At 44.3% G+C, this 17,185-nt stretch overlaps 1 protein-coding gene across 1 annotated transcript in view; it reads right to left on the minus strand.

The window, feature by feature from the left end:
• The window catches only part of TLCD4 (TLC domain containing 4), a 60,358-nt gene that overhangs the window by 21,742 nt on the left and 21,431 nt on the right, over positions 1 to 17,185 (minus strand). Inside the window, exon 2 of the mRNA XM_069737690.1 lies at positions 11,192 to 11,352. Coding sequence (XP_069593791.1) covers positions 11,192 to 11,346 — 155 coding nt within the window. The 5' untranslated portion in view covers positions 11,347 to 11,352. The remainder of the gene's footprint in view (positions 1 to 11,191; positions 11,353 to 17,185) is intronic.

Raw genomic sequence — 17,185 nt, forward strand, 5'->3', positions numbered from 1 at the left:
TGTTGGAACTTTGACCTTTTCTTGTCAGTTTGGAGCAACTCCACCAAAGAAGAGGCAGGACAAGGTGTGACTATGCCAGCCCATCAAATTCAGAAAATGTGCCAGCGTTTTTTACACTGCGATTGAAGTAGCATTTTTGGTGAGGCGCACGCCATTGAAGAGATGTGCCGAATTCATTAAGTGGCGTGTGCCTCTTAATGAATTTGGTGCATCGTACTACAGCGAACACATCTTAAGGAATCGGCTTCTTAATATTAACAGAATTCTCTTCTTGTCAATCTTTCATTTGATAGATCATGTTAAAAAAAAGTGCCTTGTTCTCTTAATATTTGTGGCCTTCCAAATGTGCTTTTTGCGGCTTGTTGTCAGAAGTTAGGACCACAGATGCAGTTAATTTGTCCTCTACACCTTCAGAACCAGACAGTTGTAATAAAGTGGTAATCAGGCTCTACTCATATCTGCATCAGGGGATGAGAAGGACCAGAGACGTCACGTCTACATGCAGTATATGTTCATGAGAAGAGGACAGGTGCACGATACCTGCCACTCATGCACATAAGCTGTCGATGTATTCAAGCTTGACACCACTGGCCAACTCATCTCCTGATGCCGAAGTGAGCACCGTCAGATAAGATGAAATTCTGGATGAATATTTGAGACATTTTAGATTTTATTTCAGTCATATCTGTAGTGTAACAAGACTTCACCTGAAGCTTTCAGCATGGCGCTGTCCAACTACTTTGATGGCAGAGAAATGCAAGTATACTTTGGACAAGTAGGTCAGTAAGAAACCGCCTCCTGCACTCGGAGAAGATGGCAGGTGAAGAGACCGTCTCCCTGTATGCTGATGATGAAGCTAGGCCAGATCAGCGTCTCTTCACAATGTAGAGCAACATAGATACACCATAATGAATATTCCAATAAAAAGCTGCATAAAAAAATTGCAACAGCGATAAAGGGAAACTCACTGATAAACAGGTCACCTGCAAAATACTTTTCTAACTAATAACTCCAAGCATTGTGCCATACTGAACCACTTTGTGTACCATATGGAAGAGTAACCTTTATCCTTATGTATATTAAGGAAGTGTAACTACAATGCTTGAGCGCCTCTACCGAGGAAAAATTAAAAAGAGGTGATCCGAAACATTTATTTTAATCCTCTGTCTTAATAATGTCACAATCTAATCTTGTTTCAAATAAACTTCAATTAAAAAGTCTGTATCAATCCCTCACTACACTAACCTCTTTTTTTTTTTAACTACTTCCTGTTTGAGAGCCCCCAGTGCATGCTGGGATACTCAAACGAGTCGTCATCAGGTGGCAGAGGCTGAGTTCACTACTGTAGCCTCTGGACGTCCATTTCAGGGGCTGGGCTAGTCCCTGCTCTACTGAGCATGCATTGGTTGTTAATTCTGATGTATGGAAACTTTGTTGTTACTATGCAATATTCTTTTTAGTGCAAAGGACAGTGCGCTCCTTCGCCGACTCTGATGAGAAGTGAGGAGCTGGCAAGAGAGTGCACTATCAGTGAGCATTGTAAGGAGAAAGTGTCATCGAACAACAAGTTGGTCTAAAAATAAAGAATTTAAGAGTAGTGACAGAACGATAGGGAGTTTTTAATTAATATATATTAGAAAAGAGATTAGACTATGACATTTGACAGACATTTAGGAATAAAATAAATGTTAGTTTCGGACCACCCATTTAAACACTGTTGAGTTTACAAACTGTCAGTGGATTTTCTTGTAAAGATGTCCAAACCCAGTGGCTCACCTAAGCAACTTCTGTGCCTCATAATTGGCAACTACCTTAATGCTACCTCAGTCACTGCTGGGGCACGCTGTGCACCCTCATCCTTAACTAACCTGCGCCCCAGTGGATGTCCAATGTGGTAAACAGCAGCAATTATGGGATATATCTTTACATGCATTGCAACTACGCAGCTACTAAATTTACTTAGGGAGACATCCTGATGTAGCCTGTGTGATGCAGGATCACTGTGCCCATCTTGGCACTACACCAGCAGAAAACTCACATTTAAGGCTAGGTTCACATTGAGTTTTCTCTCCATTGAGCACTACATCGAGATTTCTTTCAAAATCCCCCCCAAAAAATACTTTTCCAACAATGGAGTCACTGTGGCACAACTTGGGAGTCCATCCTGGCAGTATTCGTATTTTTAGGCCAGGTAGGGTCTACAGCAAATCCATTGGCTTCATTCAAGTGAATGTCTCCTGTTAGAATGCTGTTTTTCAGGGATTCGGACAGAAACCCCGATTTAGTGGTCAATAGAGAGAACTGTATTAATGTGAACCTAGCCTAAGCTGTTGAGCTTAGGAGAAGAGATGTATTTTAACAATTATTGCTAATGTTAAAATTTAAGTTTGTAGATAAAACATGATTTCCCAGAAGAATCTTGGGTAACCGGATGCCAGACATCAGCTGAATCCTACAAATGTTACTGCAAGTAATAGTGAGCTCAATTAAATGCATTATACTGTATTAATTACAATATATTAAAAAGGTCATCCGGGAAAAGAGACTATGGAGAGGTTTATGCTCATAAATGGGAATATAATTAAGACATTGGTTAAGCTTCAGGAAGACAGCATCTCCAATCAGACAGCCAGTCAATTTGAGGCAATAACTTTAGGCACAGAAATGACAAAATAATAAGTTGCTTCTATGAAATATGTCATTTCCTAGCATTTTAATGCATGAAATCTTGCTTCAGGATCTCCTATACAGCGGTCTCCTTCCGTTCAGCTCTGCATCTCAAAGAGCCACATTAACTTGCTTGGTTGCCAAGACAGAGGGGAAAGCTACTTTAAATTCCCTACAGGCACATCATATTACACCCAGAGATACCAGTCAGTGAAATTCAAAGCTGAAAAGTATTTGTGCATTGCAGTCAGAGCTAGGCCAGGGAATGGCTTGTTGTAAAACTTCAGAAGTTCCCAAATAATCTGAATCTCAATCAACATGCCATATGGCAACAGGGGCTCATTCTGTCAGTCAGTGCTCGGTGCACAACTGTCACATTTCAGCAAATAAATAGTAAAATGCAAAATGTCTTAATCTCACTCTTATTCATTCTTGTCTGAACTACTGCAGCTCGCTACAAATCTGGCTACCCATTATTAAATGCTCCCCTCTCCAATCTTTTCTGAATGCATTAGCCAGGATCATATTTCTGTCCAACTGCTACACTGATGCCTCCACCCTGTGCCATGTATTGCACTGGTTACCTATCCACTACACAATACAATATAAAAGGTACTTGTATCTCTCTCATCCACCAAGCTCTCCACAGTCCTGCACCACCCTACATCTTCTGTTTCAAATCTGTTTACCACCGTACTCATGCTCTCTGGTCCACTAATTACCTTAGACTAACATCCTTTACAGTCTGAACCCCCCACTCTAATCTCCAAGGCTTCACTCACGCTGCACCAGTTCTCTGGAATGCACTACCCCAGATAATCTAGTTAATTCCAACTATCCACAGTTTTATGCATGCTCTAAAAACACATCCCTATAGACTGGCTTATCACCTCACCTCATTAACCTCTTCACGACCTTGGACGTGCTCAGTACGTCTTGGATGGTAAGTACTCACTGACCTTGGAAGTACAGAGTACGTCCAGGCGCCGATTTTCTGCGCACAGGAGCTGTGCGCACGCGATCTCCACCAGGTATCAGCTGATTCTGGCAAGAGTGGTGCCATCCCGCTCCTGGCACTTTAACTCCCTAAATACTAAAATAACAGTATTTAGCAGGCATCCAGAGGTAGGGAGACATCCGGGTCACTAGGCTACGGCAGGCCCCTCAGGCCATGCACAGAGCACGGTCTCAGGAGTTTGTGTCAGTGCAATGGCTTATAACAGTGATCAGGCTGCTGAAAGTGAAAGTCCCATAGTGAGACTAAGTAAAAAAACTTAAAAAAAAAAGTTGCGAAAAAATATAAAAAAAAGAGTAAAATCAGAAAATAATAATAAAAAAAAATCTATTATACTGATAAATTTCTATTTTTATGTAAAAATACACATATTTGGTATTGCCGCGTCCGAGACGACCTGCACCATAAAACTGCCCCACTAGTTAACCCCCTTCAGGGAACACCGTAAAAAAATGAATAAAAAAAGCAAGGTGCAAGACAATGCTTATCATCATGTTGCTGAACAAAAAGTGCAATAAAACGCAATCAAAAAGACAAAATTTAAATAAAACTGGTATCCCTGGAAATGTTATCTTGCCCTGCAAAAAAACAATATGCCTTACAGCTCTATCAGTGGAAAAATAAAAAGTTATATCTCTCGGAATAATGCAATGAAAAAATAATAATTTTTTTCCACAAAATGGTTTTTATTGTGTAAAAGTGCCAAAACATAAAAAAAAAAGATATAAACGTGGTATCGGTGTAATCATACTGACCCAAAGAATAAAGCAGCCTTATGAATTTTACCACACGGCATTAAAAAAAGAAAGATCCTGAATTGCTGGTTTTTGTTAATTCTGCGATTCGTTCTGTGTGTTTATTTGCCATACAACTATAGGATTAGTAATGGATAGATGTGTTATAGACGCTTCTCCATTACTAAGCCGTGGGCTTGATGTCACCAGACAATACAAAGGTGACATCAACCTCACAAATATGAACCCTACTTGCCACCACCACCACAGTGCAAGTGGGAAGAGCCGGGCAAAGCACCAAAACTGGTGCATCTAATAGACGCATCTTTTCTGGGGCGGCTGTGGGCTGCTATTTTTAGGCTCAAGGGGGGCAATATCCATGGCTCCTTACCAGCCTGGGAATACAAGCCCCCAGTGGTCTGCTTAAGCTTGGCTGGTTGTCAAAAATGAAAAGGACCCCATGTCATTTTTTTAAATTATTTATTTAAATAATTAATAAAGCGGCATGTGGTCCCCTCTGTTCTTGATAACCAGCCTTGTTGAAGCTGACAGCTGAGGGTTGCAGCCCGCAGCTGTCAGTTTTGCCTGGCTGGTTATCAAAAACATAGGGAAACCCAAGATGTTATTGATTAATTATTTATTTATAGCGCAGGTGCCACCTGATGAATACTCCCATCAGCCATGCCTGCTCTCACTGTTATTAACGGCAGCAGGCTAAGGCTGATGGGAGCAGTAGTCCCATCAGCCGAAGCCAGTGACTGAAGGTAAACTTTTTAGCTTTGATCACAGCTGCAAGCTCACGCTGTAATTTACAGCGTGGAAGCCACGGCTGTCAGACGGGTGGTAATAATTTTACCACCAATCAGAGGCAGTGTTTGCCATGCTCTCCAAACGTGACATGGCGTCCGATCTCAATTCCAGCCAATTCTGCATTGAAAAAGTAAAACAGTGCTCCTTCCCTTCTGAGCTCTCCCGTGCGCCCAAACAGGGGTTTACCCCAACATATGGGGTATCAGAGTACTCATGACACATTGGACAACAACTTTTGGGGTCCAATTTCTCCTGTTACCCTTGGGAAAATACAAAACTGGGGGTTAAAAAATAATTTTTGTGGGAAAAAAATATTTTTTATTTTCACGGCTCTGCGTTATAAACTGTAGTGAAACACTTGGGGGTTCAAAGTTCTCACAACACATCTAGATATGTTCCTTGGGGGTCTAGCTTCCAATATGGGGTCACTTGTGGGGGGTTTCCACTGTTTAGCTACATGAGGGGCTCTGCAAATGCAACGTGACGCCTGCAGACCAAGCCATCTATGTCTGCAGTCCAAATGGCGCTCCTTCCCTTCCGAGCTCTGCCATGCGCCCAAACGGTGGTTCCCTCCCACATAATGGGTATCAGCGTACTCAGGACAAATTGGACAACAACTTTTGGTGTCCAATTTCTTCTCTTACCCTTGGGAAAATACAAAACTGGGGGCTGAAAAAATAATTTTTGTGGAAAAAATTTTTTTTTATTTTCACGGCTCTGCGTTATAAACTGTAGTGAAACACTTGGGGGTTCAAAGCTTTCACAACATATCTAGATGAGTTCCTTAGGGGGTCACAAAAAAAGATCATTTTTGTGAAAAAATATGATTTTTTATTTTTACGGCTCTGCATTATAAACTTCTGCAAATCACTTAATGGGTCAAAGAGCTCACCACACATCTAGATAAGTTCCTTAGGGGGTCTACTTTCCAAAATGGTGTCACTTGTGGGGAGTTTCAATGTTTAGGCACATCAGTAGCTCTCCAAACTCAACATGGCGTCTCATCTCAATTCCAGTCAATTTTGCATTGAAAAGTCAAATGGCACGCCTTCCCTTCCGAGCTCTCCCTTGCGCCCAAACAGTAGTTTACCCCCACATATGGGGTATCAGCGTACTCAGGACAAATTGTACAACAACTTTTAGGGTCCATTTTCTCCTGTTACCCTTGGTAAAATAAAACAAATTGGAGCTGAAGTAAAGTTTTTGTGAAAAAAAGTTAAATGTTCATTTTTATTTAAACATTCCAAAAATTCCTGTGAAACACGTGAAGGGTTAATAAACTTCGTGAATTTGGTTTTGAGCACCTTGAGGGGTGCAGTTTTTAGAATGGTGTCACACTTGATTATTTTCTATCATATAGACTCCTCAAAATGACTTCAAATGAGATGCGGTCCCTAAAAAAATGGTGTTGTAAACATGAGAAATTGCTGGTCAAATTTTAACCTTTCTAACTCCCTAACAAAAAAAAATTTTGGTTCCAAAATTGTGCTGATGTAAAGTAAACATGTGGGAAATGTTACTTATTAAGTATTTTGTGTGACATATCTCTTTGATTTAATTGCATAAAAATTCAAATTTGGAAAATTGCAAAATTTTCACAATTTTCGCCAAATTTCGTTTTTTTCCACAAATAACTGCAGGTAGTATCAAAGAAATTTTACCACTATCATGTAGTACAATATGTCACGAGAAAACAATGTCAGAATCACTGGGATCCGTTGAAGCGTTCCAGAGTTATAACCTCATAAAGGGACAGTGGTCAGAATTGTAAAAATTGGCCTGGTCATTGACGTGCAAACCACCCTTGGGGGTAAAGGGGTTAATTACTGCTCTCCTTGCTTGGGATGTCAGTGAGGCTAAATGTCATTACATCAGGTACCAAGACACTTAAAAAGTTTATCTGGCTCCGGTCCCTTTTTCATCAGGGGACGAACTGTGCCTGCGCGGTCACCTCTGCCAGGACACTTGCATTCTTGGAAGCTCAGTACAGGGCATGCGTATGATATCTGCCTATAGTGCATGTATCCCAGCAGGTACATGCAGACGCAATATCATGAGTGCCTTCCCCCTCCCAATGCAGTAATGAGTGTCACTGGACAACCCCTTTAAAAATGTTTGAACATTGTGTTATAGAGTAGCTACCACCTGTAAGTGACAATAGAGAAACCGTATTCTTCCTCTTCTTAATCTGTACAATGTATAACTAGATAAAATTAGAGATTAGGTGAGAAGAAAGAAGGGCATATGCCATCGTCAGTGAGGATGTGTGATGAATGATTGACTACAATAGATAAACTGGACTGTTGCAGTTGGTATAAAGGTACCTTCACACATAACGATATCGTTAACGATATCGTTGCTTTTTGTGACGTAGCAACGATATCGTTAAGGACATCGTTATGTGTGACAGCGACCAACGATCAGGCCCCTGCTGGGGGATCGTTGGTCGCTGAACAAAGTCCAGAACTTTATTTCGTCGCTGGATCTCCCGCTGACATCGCTGGATCGGTGTGTGTGACACCGATCCAGCGATGTCTTCACTGGTAACCAGGGTAAACATCGGGTTACTAAGCGCAGGGCCGCGCTTAGTAACCCAATGTTTACCCTGGTTACCAGCGTAAAAGTAAAAAAAAAAAAACACTACATACTTACCTACCGCCGTCTGTCCTCCAGCGCTGTGCTCTGCACTCCTCCTGTACTGGCTGTGAGCATCGGTCAGCCGGAAAGCAGAGCGGTGACGTCACCGCTCTGCTTTCCGGCCGCTGTGCTCACAGCCAGTACAGGAGGAGTGCAGAGAAGCAGAGCGCCGGGGACATACAGCGGAAGGTAAGTATGTAGTGTTTGCTTTTTTTTACTTTTACGCTGGTAACCAGGGTAAACATCGGGTTACTAAGCGCGGCCCTGCGCTTAGTAACCCGATGTTTACCCTGGTTACCGGCATCGTTGGTCGCTGGAGAGCTGTCTGTGTGACAGCTCTCCAGCGACCAAACAGCGACGCTGCAGCGACCCGGATCGTTGTCGGTATTGCTGCAGCGTCGCTTAATGTGAAGGGGCCTTAAGGGAGTGATGATCAAAGTTCAGATCAACTGATTATCAGTAATCGCATATCTCCCAGACACAAAGGGCAGCTCTGTCTTTCTTTTCCTGAAAGGCCTGATTGTTGTGACACCCCAAACAGTTCAGGCTCAGAGATTCACGAGTCCATCCTCTGTCTCGAAAGCATAGCTCTCCAAGCTGTGCTATTCCTCCCTGGAAAAATTACAAAAAGCACAATGGAACGTGACAAATTCTCTTGAATGAATAGGATCTGTTGGGCACCAGGAGTATTAGTCACACGACGGATCTGGCATAGCGAAGTGAAGCCATAATGGTAGTGTGAACAAAGCTTTAGTTTGTCAGGTAAACCCCTCTGTACTTACCTGATTCTTCTAACATTTATCCAGTATATATAGACAGCATTAGGACAGAGGTGGATTATTTAACATATTCAGACAGACTCGTAGACGTTGACCTCAAAATCAAATGGTTTGAGGAGTGAGGTCAAATGGACTGTTGGTAATAACCACCGAATCACAGATCTTTTACTATAAAGAGTTCAATAAATAGCTCAAAAGAAGATTGCAAAATAGTGTAATCTCCTATCTCAATATTATTCCAGAAATGCCTCTGTGACTCAGTGGTTACTTATTAGCTGTTTTTTTCCCTCTGGTCCCTAAATCATTTTGCCAACACATCCAACAACTGATCCCATGGGACGACCCAAAACCTCTAAATAGACCTCACTTTTTCACTTAACCCCACCACAAGAACCTTCTGTGACTTGTGTCATTGATTGGGAAGATAGTGGATGGTATTCATTGTTCTGGTCAGGAGAACAGGAGAATCCTCCGGTGGGCACCTGTGCAAGAATGGGCCACCACCCTCTTATATAAGCCGTACATGGCACAATATACTTGCATACAGTAATTATGTACAGCAAAAGGCGGCATCTCATTCATTTAACAATCAACCCAGTTCATTGTTATATAAACTTGTGATTGAGGATAATGGCACATTTGCATGTAGCGGAAAAGTGGGTTCCTGGAATTAGTTACTGGTGGCACCATGGCACCCCAGTCTGACATGGGAACTTCTGCTATACCATCTCTTACCTACGGTACTAACCAAAATGAATCGTTCCCCCTCACATAATCGCTGAGGATAAAATTCTCAGTGTACCTCCAGTATCACAAGAAAACTAATTATCATCATGCAACATAATACTCTGTTCACATCTGTATCAGGAACTCAAATTATTCTGTTCTGTTACAGAAACAGGATTTTTATCATTACGGAAACTTAATCATCTGCGCCATCATCCATGGCTGAAGGAAATGGTTCTTCCAGATGTATAATAGCAAAAGTGGAAACTGGCACGTTTAGGTGGGCTACACTGTGGGAATGAAGAGCTTTGGGATTACAAATTGGTGTTTCTTAATACCAACGCGTTTCCACTCCAGAGTGGCCCCTTTCTCAATGTATAAAAACCAAGTGTCACATAAATATGCTGCTATATAAAATTAGGAACTTACAGGGATATAGTAGTAGAGGAGAACGATATCACATTGAACAGGCTACACTGCAGTAAATGAGAAGCCCAAAATGATTCTTTACTATACCAATGCATTTCGACGCCTATCTCAAGATAATATGCAAATTGCTCCTTCAGAGAGGAAGACGGCTTGAAGTCTATAGCACCACCTGTTTGTATCCTAAGTCATATTGCAAGACTCGTTAAACTGTTGATAGTGATGTCTAGGATCACTGCTGCCAATAGGTGGCGCTATAGAGTTCAAGTTCTCTTCCTCTCTGAAGAGGCAATTTGCATATTACATTTCCCAGAGGAGCATTGCACGGCGAATAAGACTCCTTACATTGATATGCCAGGGCCGGTATGTCACTCTCCACATGTAGAAACATTAGCTCAAGGTAAAAAAGCAATTTTTTTATTTTACCTTGAGAAAGACACCGAAACGCGTTGGGCCAATAAAGAACCATCATGGAACTTAAAAGGGTTCTCAAGTTCCGTAGTGCAGCGCATTTAACGTGATATCATCCTTCTCTAATATTATTCATCTGGAAGAAGATTTTCTCCTCTAGACAAGGGGCTGCAGCAGCAGTTAAACGTGTCTACAGGTCTTGCGCCTTCACACACCACCGCCAGGTGAGCGAATACTCCCGTCTTTCACTTTATGTGTGCAGTTTTGTCTCCCTAACAGTTCTACACAGATAAAGTAGGCACACTCAGAACTCTAGGGAGGCTGCACGGAGCCATAATACTCCTCCATGTGAGGCGATGGGGCTGCCCAACTTTACAAATTCTTTGCATTAGTTAGGCTGGGTTCACATTGCGTTAGTGCAATCCATTTAGTGCATACGCTAACGGAATGCGTTAACGCAATGTCCAAAAAGGGATTGCGTTTAGCGATCCCGCTAGCGCAGATGCCCGATCTGCGCTAGCGAAGAACGGATCCTGAACGCTGCAAGCAGCGTTCGAGGTCCGTCAGAAAATAACAGGACATCGCTGACGCATGCCAAGAAATACGTTAGTGATGCGTTAGTTACATTGCGCTCAATGGGAGCGCTAACGGATCCGTTACATAGCGTTAATTGTGCCAATTGCGCCATGTAACGGATTCCGTTAGCGGACACCCACTAACGCAATGTGAACCCAGCCTAAGTCTCTACTATACAATGTCAGTCGTGAGCACTACATTTTCTACAAGGTAAAACAGCAAAGATCTTTTCATTCAGTGGACTTCTATGCAAAACATACAAAAAGTGACATCTATAGTGTATTCTTTAAAGAACAGTCACACAAGAACATACTCTAAAATGTCCAGGTTTGTGAATCCTCATGGATACGTAATGTGGAGTAAACATAGTACTGTGTGATACGTCACCGATGGTCTATGCTCAGGTGTACCTGGAGTTCCATTCAATCTTCTGCTTCTGGTTGAGCTTGGTGAAGCCACAGGTAAAATGCGTCGAGAGCCAACGGCTTCCTACGTGAAACAGGAACTGAGAAACGGCAAAGCTCGTCGCAGAGATGCACAGTGTCAGCGGACCGAAATTAGGCATGGTAACCTACAAGAGAAGGAGATTAAATACAGCATGCTTCAGATTTAGGAGATGCTTAGCTTTCACTTTATAACTCCCATTACTTCCAGTGCCAACAGCGCATTTCTTTGAAGCAGTCCTCTAAAATGCTGCATTGTTGATACTCCTTGACACATTAACTTATTGCCTTGAACCGAGCCAGCATATCTGAAGGAGGGATTGATTATACATACCAGCGGATTGATTTACTTTACCAAAATAGCAAACGATGCATTGCAGATATTGTCACACTTGTTTGTATTGTATTGTATTAAACAGATATACAAGTACGCAATCACTGGTGAGACGCAAAACGTTTCGGAAGGATTTAGCCTTCTAGGTAGACAATATACAGACAGGCTCTTTAAAAGAATCACATCTAGTAGCATGGAATTACTAATTGGCAGCCAGACTTACAGGATTTTTTTTAAATCTTCTTCTAACATTTTTGTTGGTTGTTTTTGTGTTACACAAAATATATTAGAATGTTTTCTTAAAACCTTAATTTGTGCTGATATTTTTTTAGAAATTTCAGCAATGTATTTATGTACATTTAGTTGTTCTGTTATTATTCTCACTTTTAACAGATGAAAATAAACAATTGGGATGGGAAAATGTACATTTTTATTTTAGTTGCATAATAATTCTGCACACTATTAGTTGCTCAATAATTCGGCACACAGATATTCTCCTAAGAAAAACAAAACCTTACTTTTTCTTTCTTAAAAATATTCAAGTTTATTAACCTTTTGGACTAACTGACAGCTCTGTAGTTGTTCACAGGGCCGCGATCAGGGCATTACTGCCCTGACTGGCGTATGGGGCCCGGTGGGCAGAGGGGGCCGGCATCGGGCCCGTCTCATCTGCTCACCGGGCCCCTACCGGCAGGCTAAACCGGGCCCTTAGCGGCGCTGCAGCAGGTTTTACGCTACTGACGTGCGGGCCCGCGCCCACACGTCAATAGTTAACAACTGCCAGCCAATCGGTGGCTGGCAGCTGCCGTCAGCCGCAGCGCGCACTTCGCCGGCGTCTGACGTAATTGTCAGTCGCCGGCGAGTACGCGCTTCAGCTGCATGGAGGGAGCTTAGCCCGCCGCAGGAGCGTGGCCAGGTAAGAAAAACTTTTTTTTTATTGAGAGCAGCAATCTGTGGGGCCCGGGGCAGAATAGTGGACATGGGGACAGAATGCTGAACGTGGGGGCAGAATGCTGGACATGGGGGCAGAATGCTGGACATGGGGGCAGAATGCTGGACATGGGGGCAGAATGCTGGACATGGGGGCAGAATGGTGGACATGGGGGCAGAATGGTGGACATGGGGGCTGAATGGTGGACATGGGGGCAGAATGCTGGACATGGGGGCAGAATGCTGGACATGGGGGCAGAATGCTGGACATGGGGGCAGAATGCGAGATACAGGGCATGATTGGAGACATGGGGGCATGACTGGAGACACTGGGGGCATGACTGGAGACACTGGGGGCATGACTGGAGACACTGGGGGCATGACTGGAGACACTGGGGGCAGGATTGGAGACAGATGGGGCAGGATTGGAGACAGAAGGGGCAGAATGGAGACACGGGGCATGATTGGAGACATGGGGCAGAATTGAAGACATGGGGCATGATTGGAGACATGGGGCAGAATGGAGATACAGGGCATGATTGGAGACACGGGGCAGGATGAAAGACATGGAGGCATGATTGGGGACACTGGGGGCAGGATTGGAGACAGATGGGGCAGGATTGGAGACAGATGGGGCAGGATTGGAGACAGATGGGGCAGGATTGGAGACAGATGGGGCAGGATCATGGGGCAGGATGGATACGATGGAGACAGATGGGGCAGGATGGGGAGATCATATGGGGCAGAATGGATACTCTTGAGGGCAGGATGGGAGAACATATGGCTGAAGCCAGGAATGAGACACACGGGGGCCAGGATGGGGAATATTATTACCATAGGGGCTAATTAAGGGATATTATTACTGCAGTGATGTATTTATTTTATTTTTTAGTATACTGTTTTAAATGGGGGGGTGGTCCTGTTACTGTGTAGAGTGATACTATGTCGCCTTATTTTCTTCATGTGGTGTAATGTAGAAGTTGGCAAAAATTAATTAATGTGTTCTGCAAGCGGAGCTCAAGATAACTGTTATTTCCTGCAGAGACGAGCCCTGGCTGGAAGAAGTGATGGCGGTCTGTGCTGGATTAAAGATGAAAAATAAAGATGAAGGACTTCACCTAGAGACGTCACTGGTGAGTAAGTTTGTTACCTATACACTGACACTATACATTATATACCATATACAGAGCTCCTGTGTATAATGTCACCAGTGATCACTGTATTACCTGTACACAGACACTGCATACTAAGTACAGATCTCCAGTGTATAATGGCACTTATGGTGATAGTATTGTATTTTTTGTTTTATTACTGATCAGTATTGTAGTATTCAGTCACTGTGGTGGTAATATGTGGTCTGGACAAGGTGTTTCGGTATTTGTCCCTTGTATGTGCTATTTGGTCACTTTGTGGTGGTAATATGTGGTCTGGTCATGGTGTTGTGGTATTTGTTCCTTGTATGTGATATAATTCGGTCACTGTGGTGGTAACATGTGGTCTGGTCATGGTGTGGTTGTATTTGCTCCTTGTATGTGATATTATTCGATCACTGTGGTGGTAATATGTGGTCTGGTCATGGTGCGGTGGTATTTGTTCCTTGTATGTGATATCATTCGATCACTGTGGTGGTAATATGTGGTCTGGTCATGGTATGGCAGTATTTGTTTCTTGTATGTGATATTATTCGATCAGGGCTGCCACTAGAAATTTCGGGGCCCCATACTGGCAAAATTTTCGGGGCCCCCTTGAGACTCCGCCCAGGCTCCACCCCAGCCCCGCCTCCAGGCTCCACCCCTCGAACTGTCCACAGTCCCACCGCCATCTCTTGGAAAATCTCCACTTCTCACCTATCACACATTAACAGTTCCCATCACCAGATCACACATATAGCCAGCAGCTTTTGTTTTGGCCAAAAGATTTTTTAAGCCGCCACCAGAACACGGTAGACACTTTTGGCCGTGCCCTACTCTACTGTAGCCCATGTGTTCCTGTTTCCATAATTGTTCTCTTGTGTTTACAAGACTGGGGAGTTCCACCACTCCTCTTGGGCTATCTGCACAAAAGCTGTTCTACCCTGTATGCACACATGGATTTTTCCTCTCTGAACCCTGTTCACACAGGTTATATACAGATGATCAGGTTTTTAAATACATCAGATAGGGATTGCATACATTAGTTAGGACTGCTCTGATAAGGGTATACCGTGAAGATTGGTAGAGCAGCTTAGTATACATTTTTTGCAAAAAACGTATCAACCAAATACCCTGTTTTTTACATCTTTTACTAGCACTTGCGGATTACTGCAACATTTTTTCAAACTGAGTGTTTTTGGTTTTACTATTCTCTTTTGTGTCTTCTTCTTCTTCCTACTCTACTGTAACCTACTAAATATTTGTTAAAATATGCAATACAATTTAGGTATATTTTTATTTATTTTTCAATTTTTAAAATGACCTATAATACTACATACAAGGAACAAATACCACAGCACTATGACCAGATGACATATTACCACCACAGTGACCGAATAATATCAAACACAAGGAACAAATACCACAACACCATGACCAGACCGCATATTACCACCACATAGTGACTGAATACTACAATACTGATCAGTAATAAAAAAAAAAAAAAACAATACTATCACCATCAGTGCCATTATACACAGGAGATCTGTAATTAGTAAGCAGTGTCTACAGGTAATACAGTGATCACCGGTGACATTATACACAGGAGCTCTGTATATAGTATACAGTGTATAGTGTCAGTGTATAGTTAACACTGACTCACCAGTGACGTCTCTAGGTGAAGTCCTTCATCTTTCATCCAGCACAGACCGCCATCATTTCTTCCAGCCAGCCAGGACTCGTCTCTGCAGAAATAACACAGTTATCTTGAGTTCCACTTGCAGAATACATTACTTAATTTTCACAGCCTCTACATTACACCACATAAAGAAGGTGACATAGTATCACTCTGCACAGTAACAGGACCTCCCCCCATTTAAAACAGTATACTCAAAAAATAAAATAAATACATCACTGCAATAATAATATCCCTTAATTAGCCCCTATGGTAATATTCGCCATCCTAGCCCCCGTGTGTCTCATTGCAGGCTCCAGCCATATGTTCTCCCATCCTGCCCTCATGAGTATCCATTCTGCCCCATATGATCTCCCCATCCTGCCCCATCTGTCTCCATCGTATCCATCCTGCCCCCTCTGCGTCCAGCGCACTCTGCCCCCTCTGCGTCCAGCGCACTCTGCCCCCTCTGCGTCCAGCGCACTCTGCCCCCTCTGCGTCCAGCACACTCTGCCCCCTCTGCGTCCAGCACACTCTGCCCCCTCTGCGTCCAGCACACTCTGCCCCCTCTGCGTCCAGCACACTCTGCCCCCTCTGCGTCCAGCACACTCTGCCCCCTCTGCGTCCAGCACACTCTGCCCCCTCTGCGTCCAGCACACTCTGCCCCCTCTGCGTCCAGCACACTCTGCCCCCTCTGCGTCCAGCACACTCTGCCCCCTCTGCGTCCAGCACACTCTGCCCCCTCTGCGTCCAGCACACTCTGCCCCCTCTGCGTCCAGCACACTCTGCCCCCTCTGCGTCCAGCACACTCTGCCCCCTCTGCGTCCAGCACACTCTGCCCCCTCTGCGTCCAGCACACTCTGCCCCCTCTGCGTCCAGCACACTCTGCCCCCTCTGCGTCCAGCACACTCTGCCCCCTCTGCGTCCAGCACACTCTGCCCCCTCTGCGTCCAGCACACTCTGCCCCCTCTGCGTCCAGCACACTCTGCCCCCTCTGCGTCCAGCACACTCTGCCCCCTCTGCGTCCAGCACACTCTGCCCCCTCTGCGTCCAGCACTCTGCCCCCTCTGCGTCCAGCACACTCTGCCCCCTCTGCGTCCAGCACACTCTGCCCCCTCTGCGTCCAGCACACTCTGCCCCCTCTGCGTCCAGCACACTCTGCCCCAGTGTTCTTCCCTGGGCCCCCGGATCGCCGCTCTCAAGAAAAAAAAAAAAAAAAGTTCTTCTTACCTGCCGCGGTCCTGCGGTGGGCGAAGTCTCCACGCAGCTGCAGCGTGCATGCACTCGCCGGCGACTGACAATGATGTCAGACGCCGGCGACATGCACGCACGGTGCGGCTGACGTCAGCGCCTGCCAGCCTCAGATTGGCTGGCGGCGCCGCGGCTGTTAACTATTGACGTGCGGGCCCGCGCCCGCACGTCAATAGCTTTAAACAGCTGCAGCGTCGGCGCTAAGGGCCCGGTTAGCCTGCGGCTGCCGGTAGGGGCCCGGTGAGCAGATAAGAGGGGGCCCGATGCGGGCCCCCTCTGCTCACCGGGCCCCATACGCCAGTCACGGCCGTCATGCCCTGATGGCGGCCCTGTATTCGATCACTGTGGTGGTAATATGTGGTCTGGACATAGTGTAGTGGTATTTGTTTGTTGTATGTGATATTATTGGTCATTTTAAAAATTGAAAAATAAATAAAAATATACCTAAATTGTATTGCATATTTTAACAAATATTTAGTAGGTTACAGTAATGTAGGGCCCGGCCAAAAGTGTCTACCGTGTTATGGTGGCGGCTTAAAAAATCTTTTGGCCAAACCAAAAGCTGCCGGCTATATGTGTGATCTGGTGATGGGAACTGTTAATGTGTGATAGGTGAAAAGTGGAGTTTTTCCAAGAGAGAG

The sequence above is a fragment of the Ranitomeya imitator genome, chromosome 8, assembly GCF_032444005.1.
Source record: "Ranitomeya imitator isolate aRanImi1 chromosome 8, aRanImi1.pri, whole genome shotgun sequence".
In the NCBI taxonomy this organism is placed as follows: domain Eukaryota; kingdom Metazoa; phylum Chordata; class Amphibia; order Anura; family Dendrobatidae; genus Ranitomeya; species Ranitomeya imitator.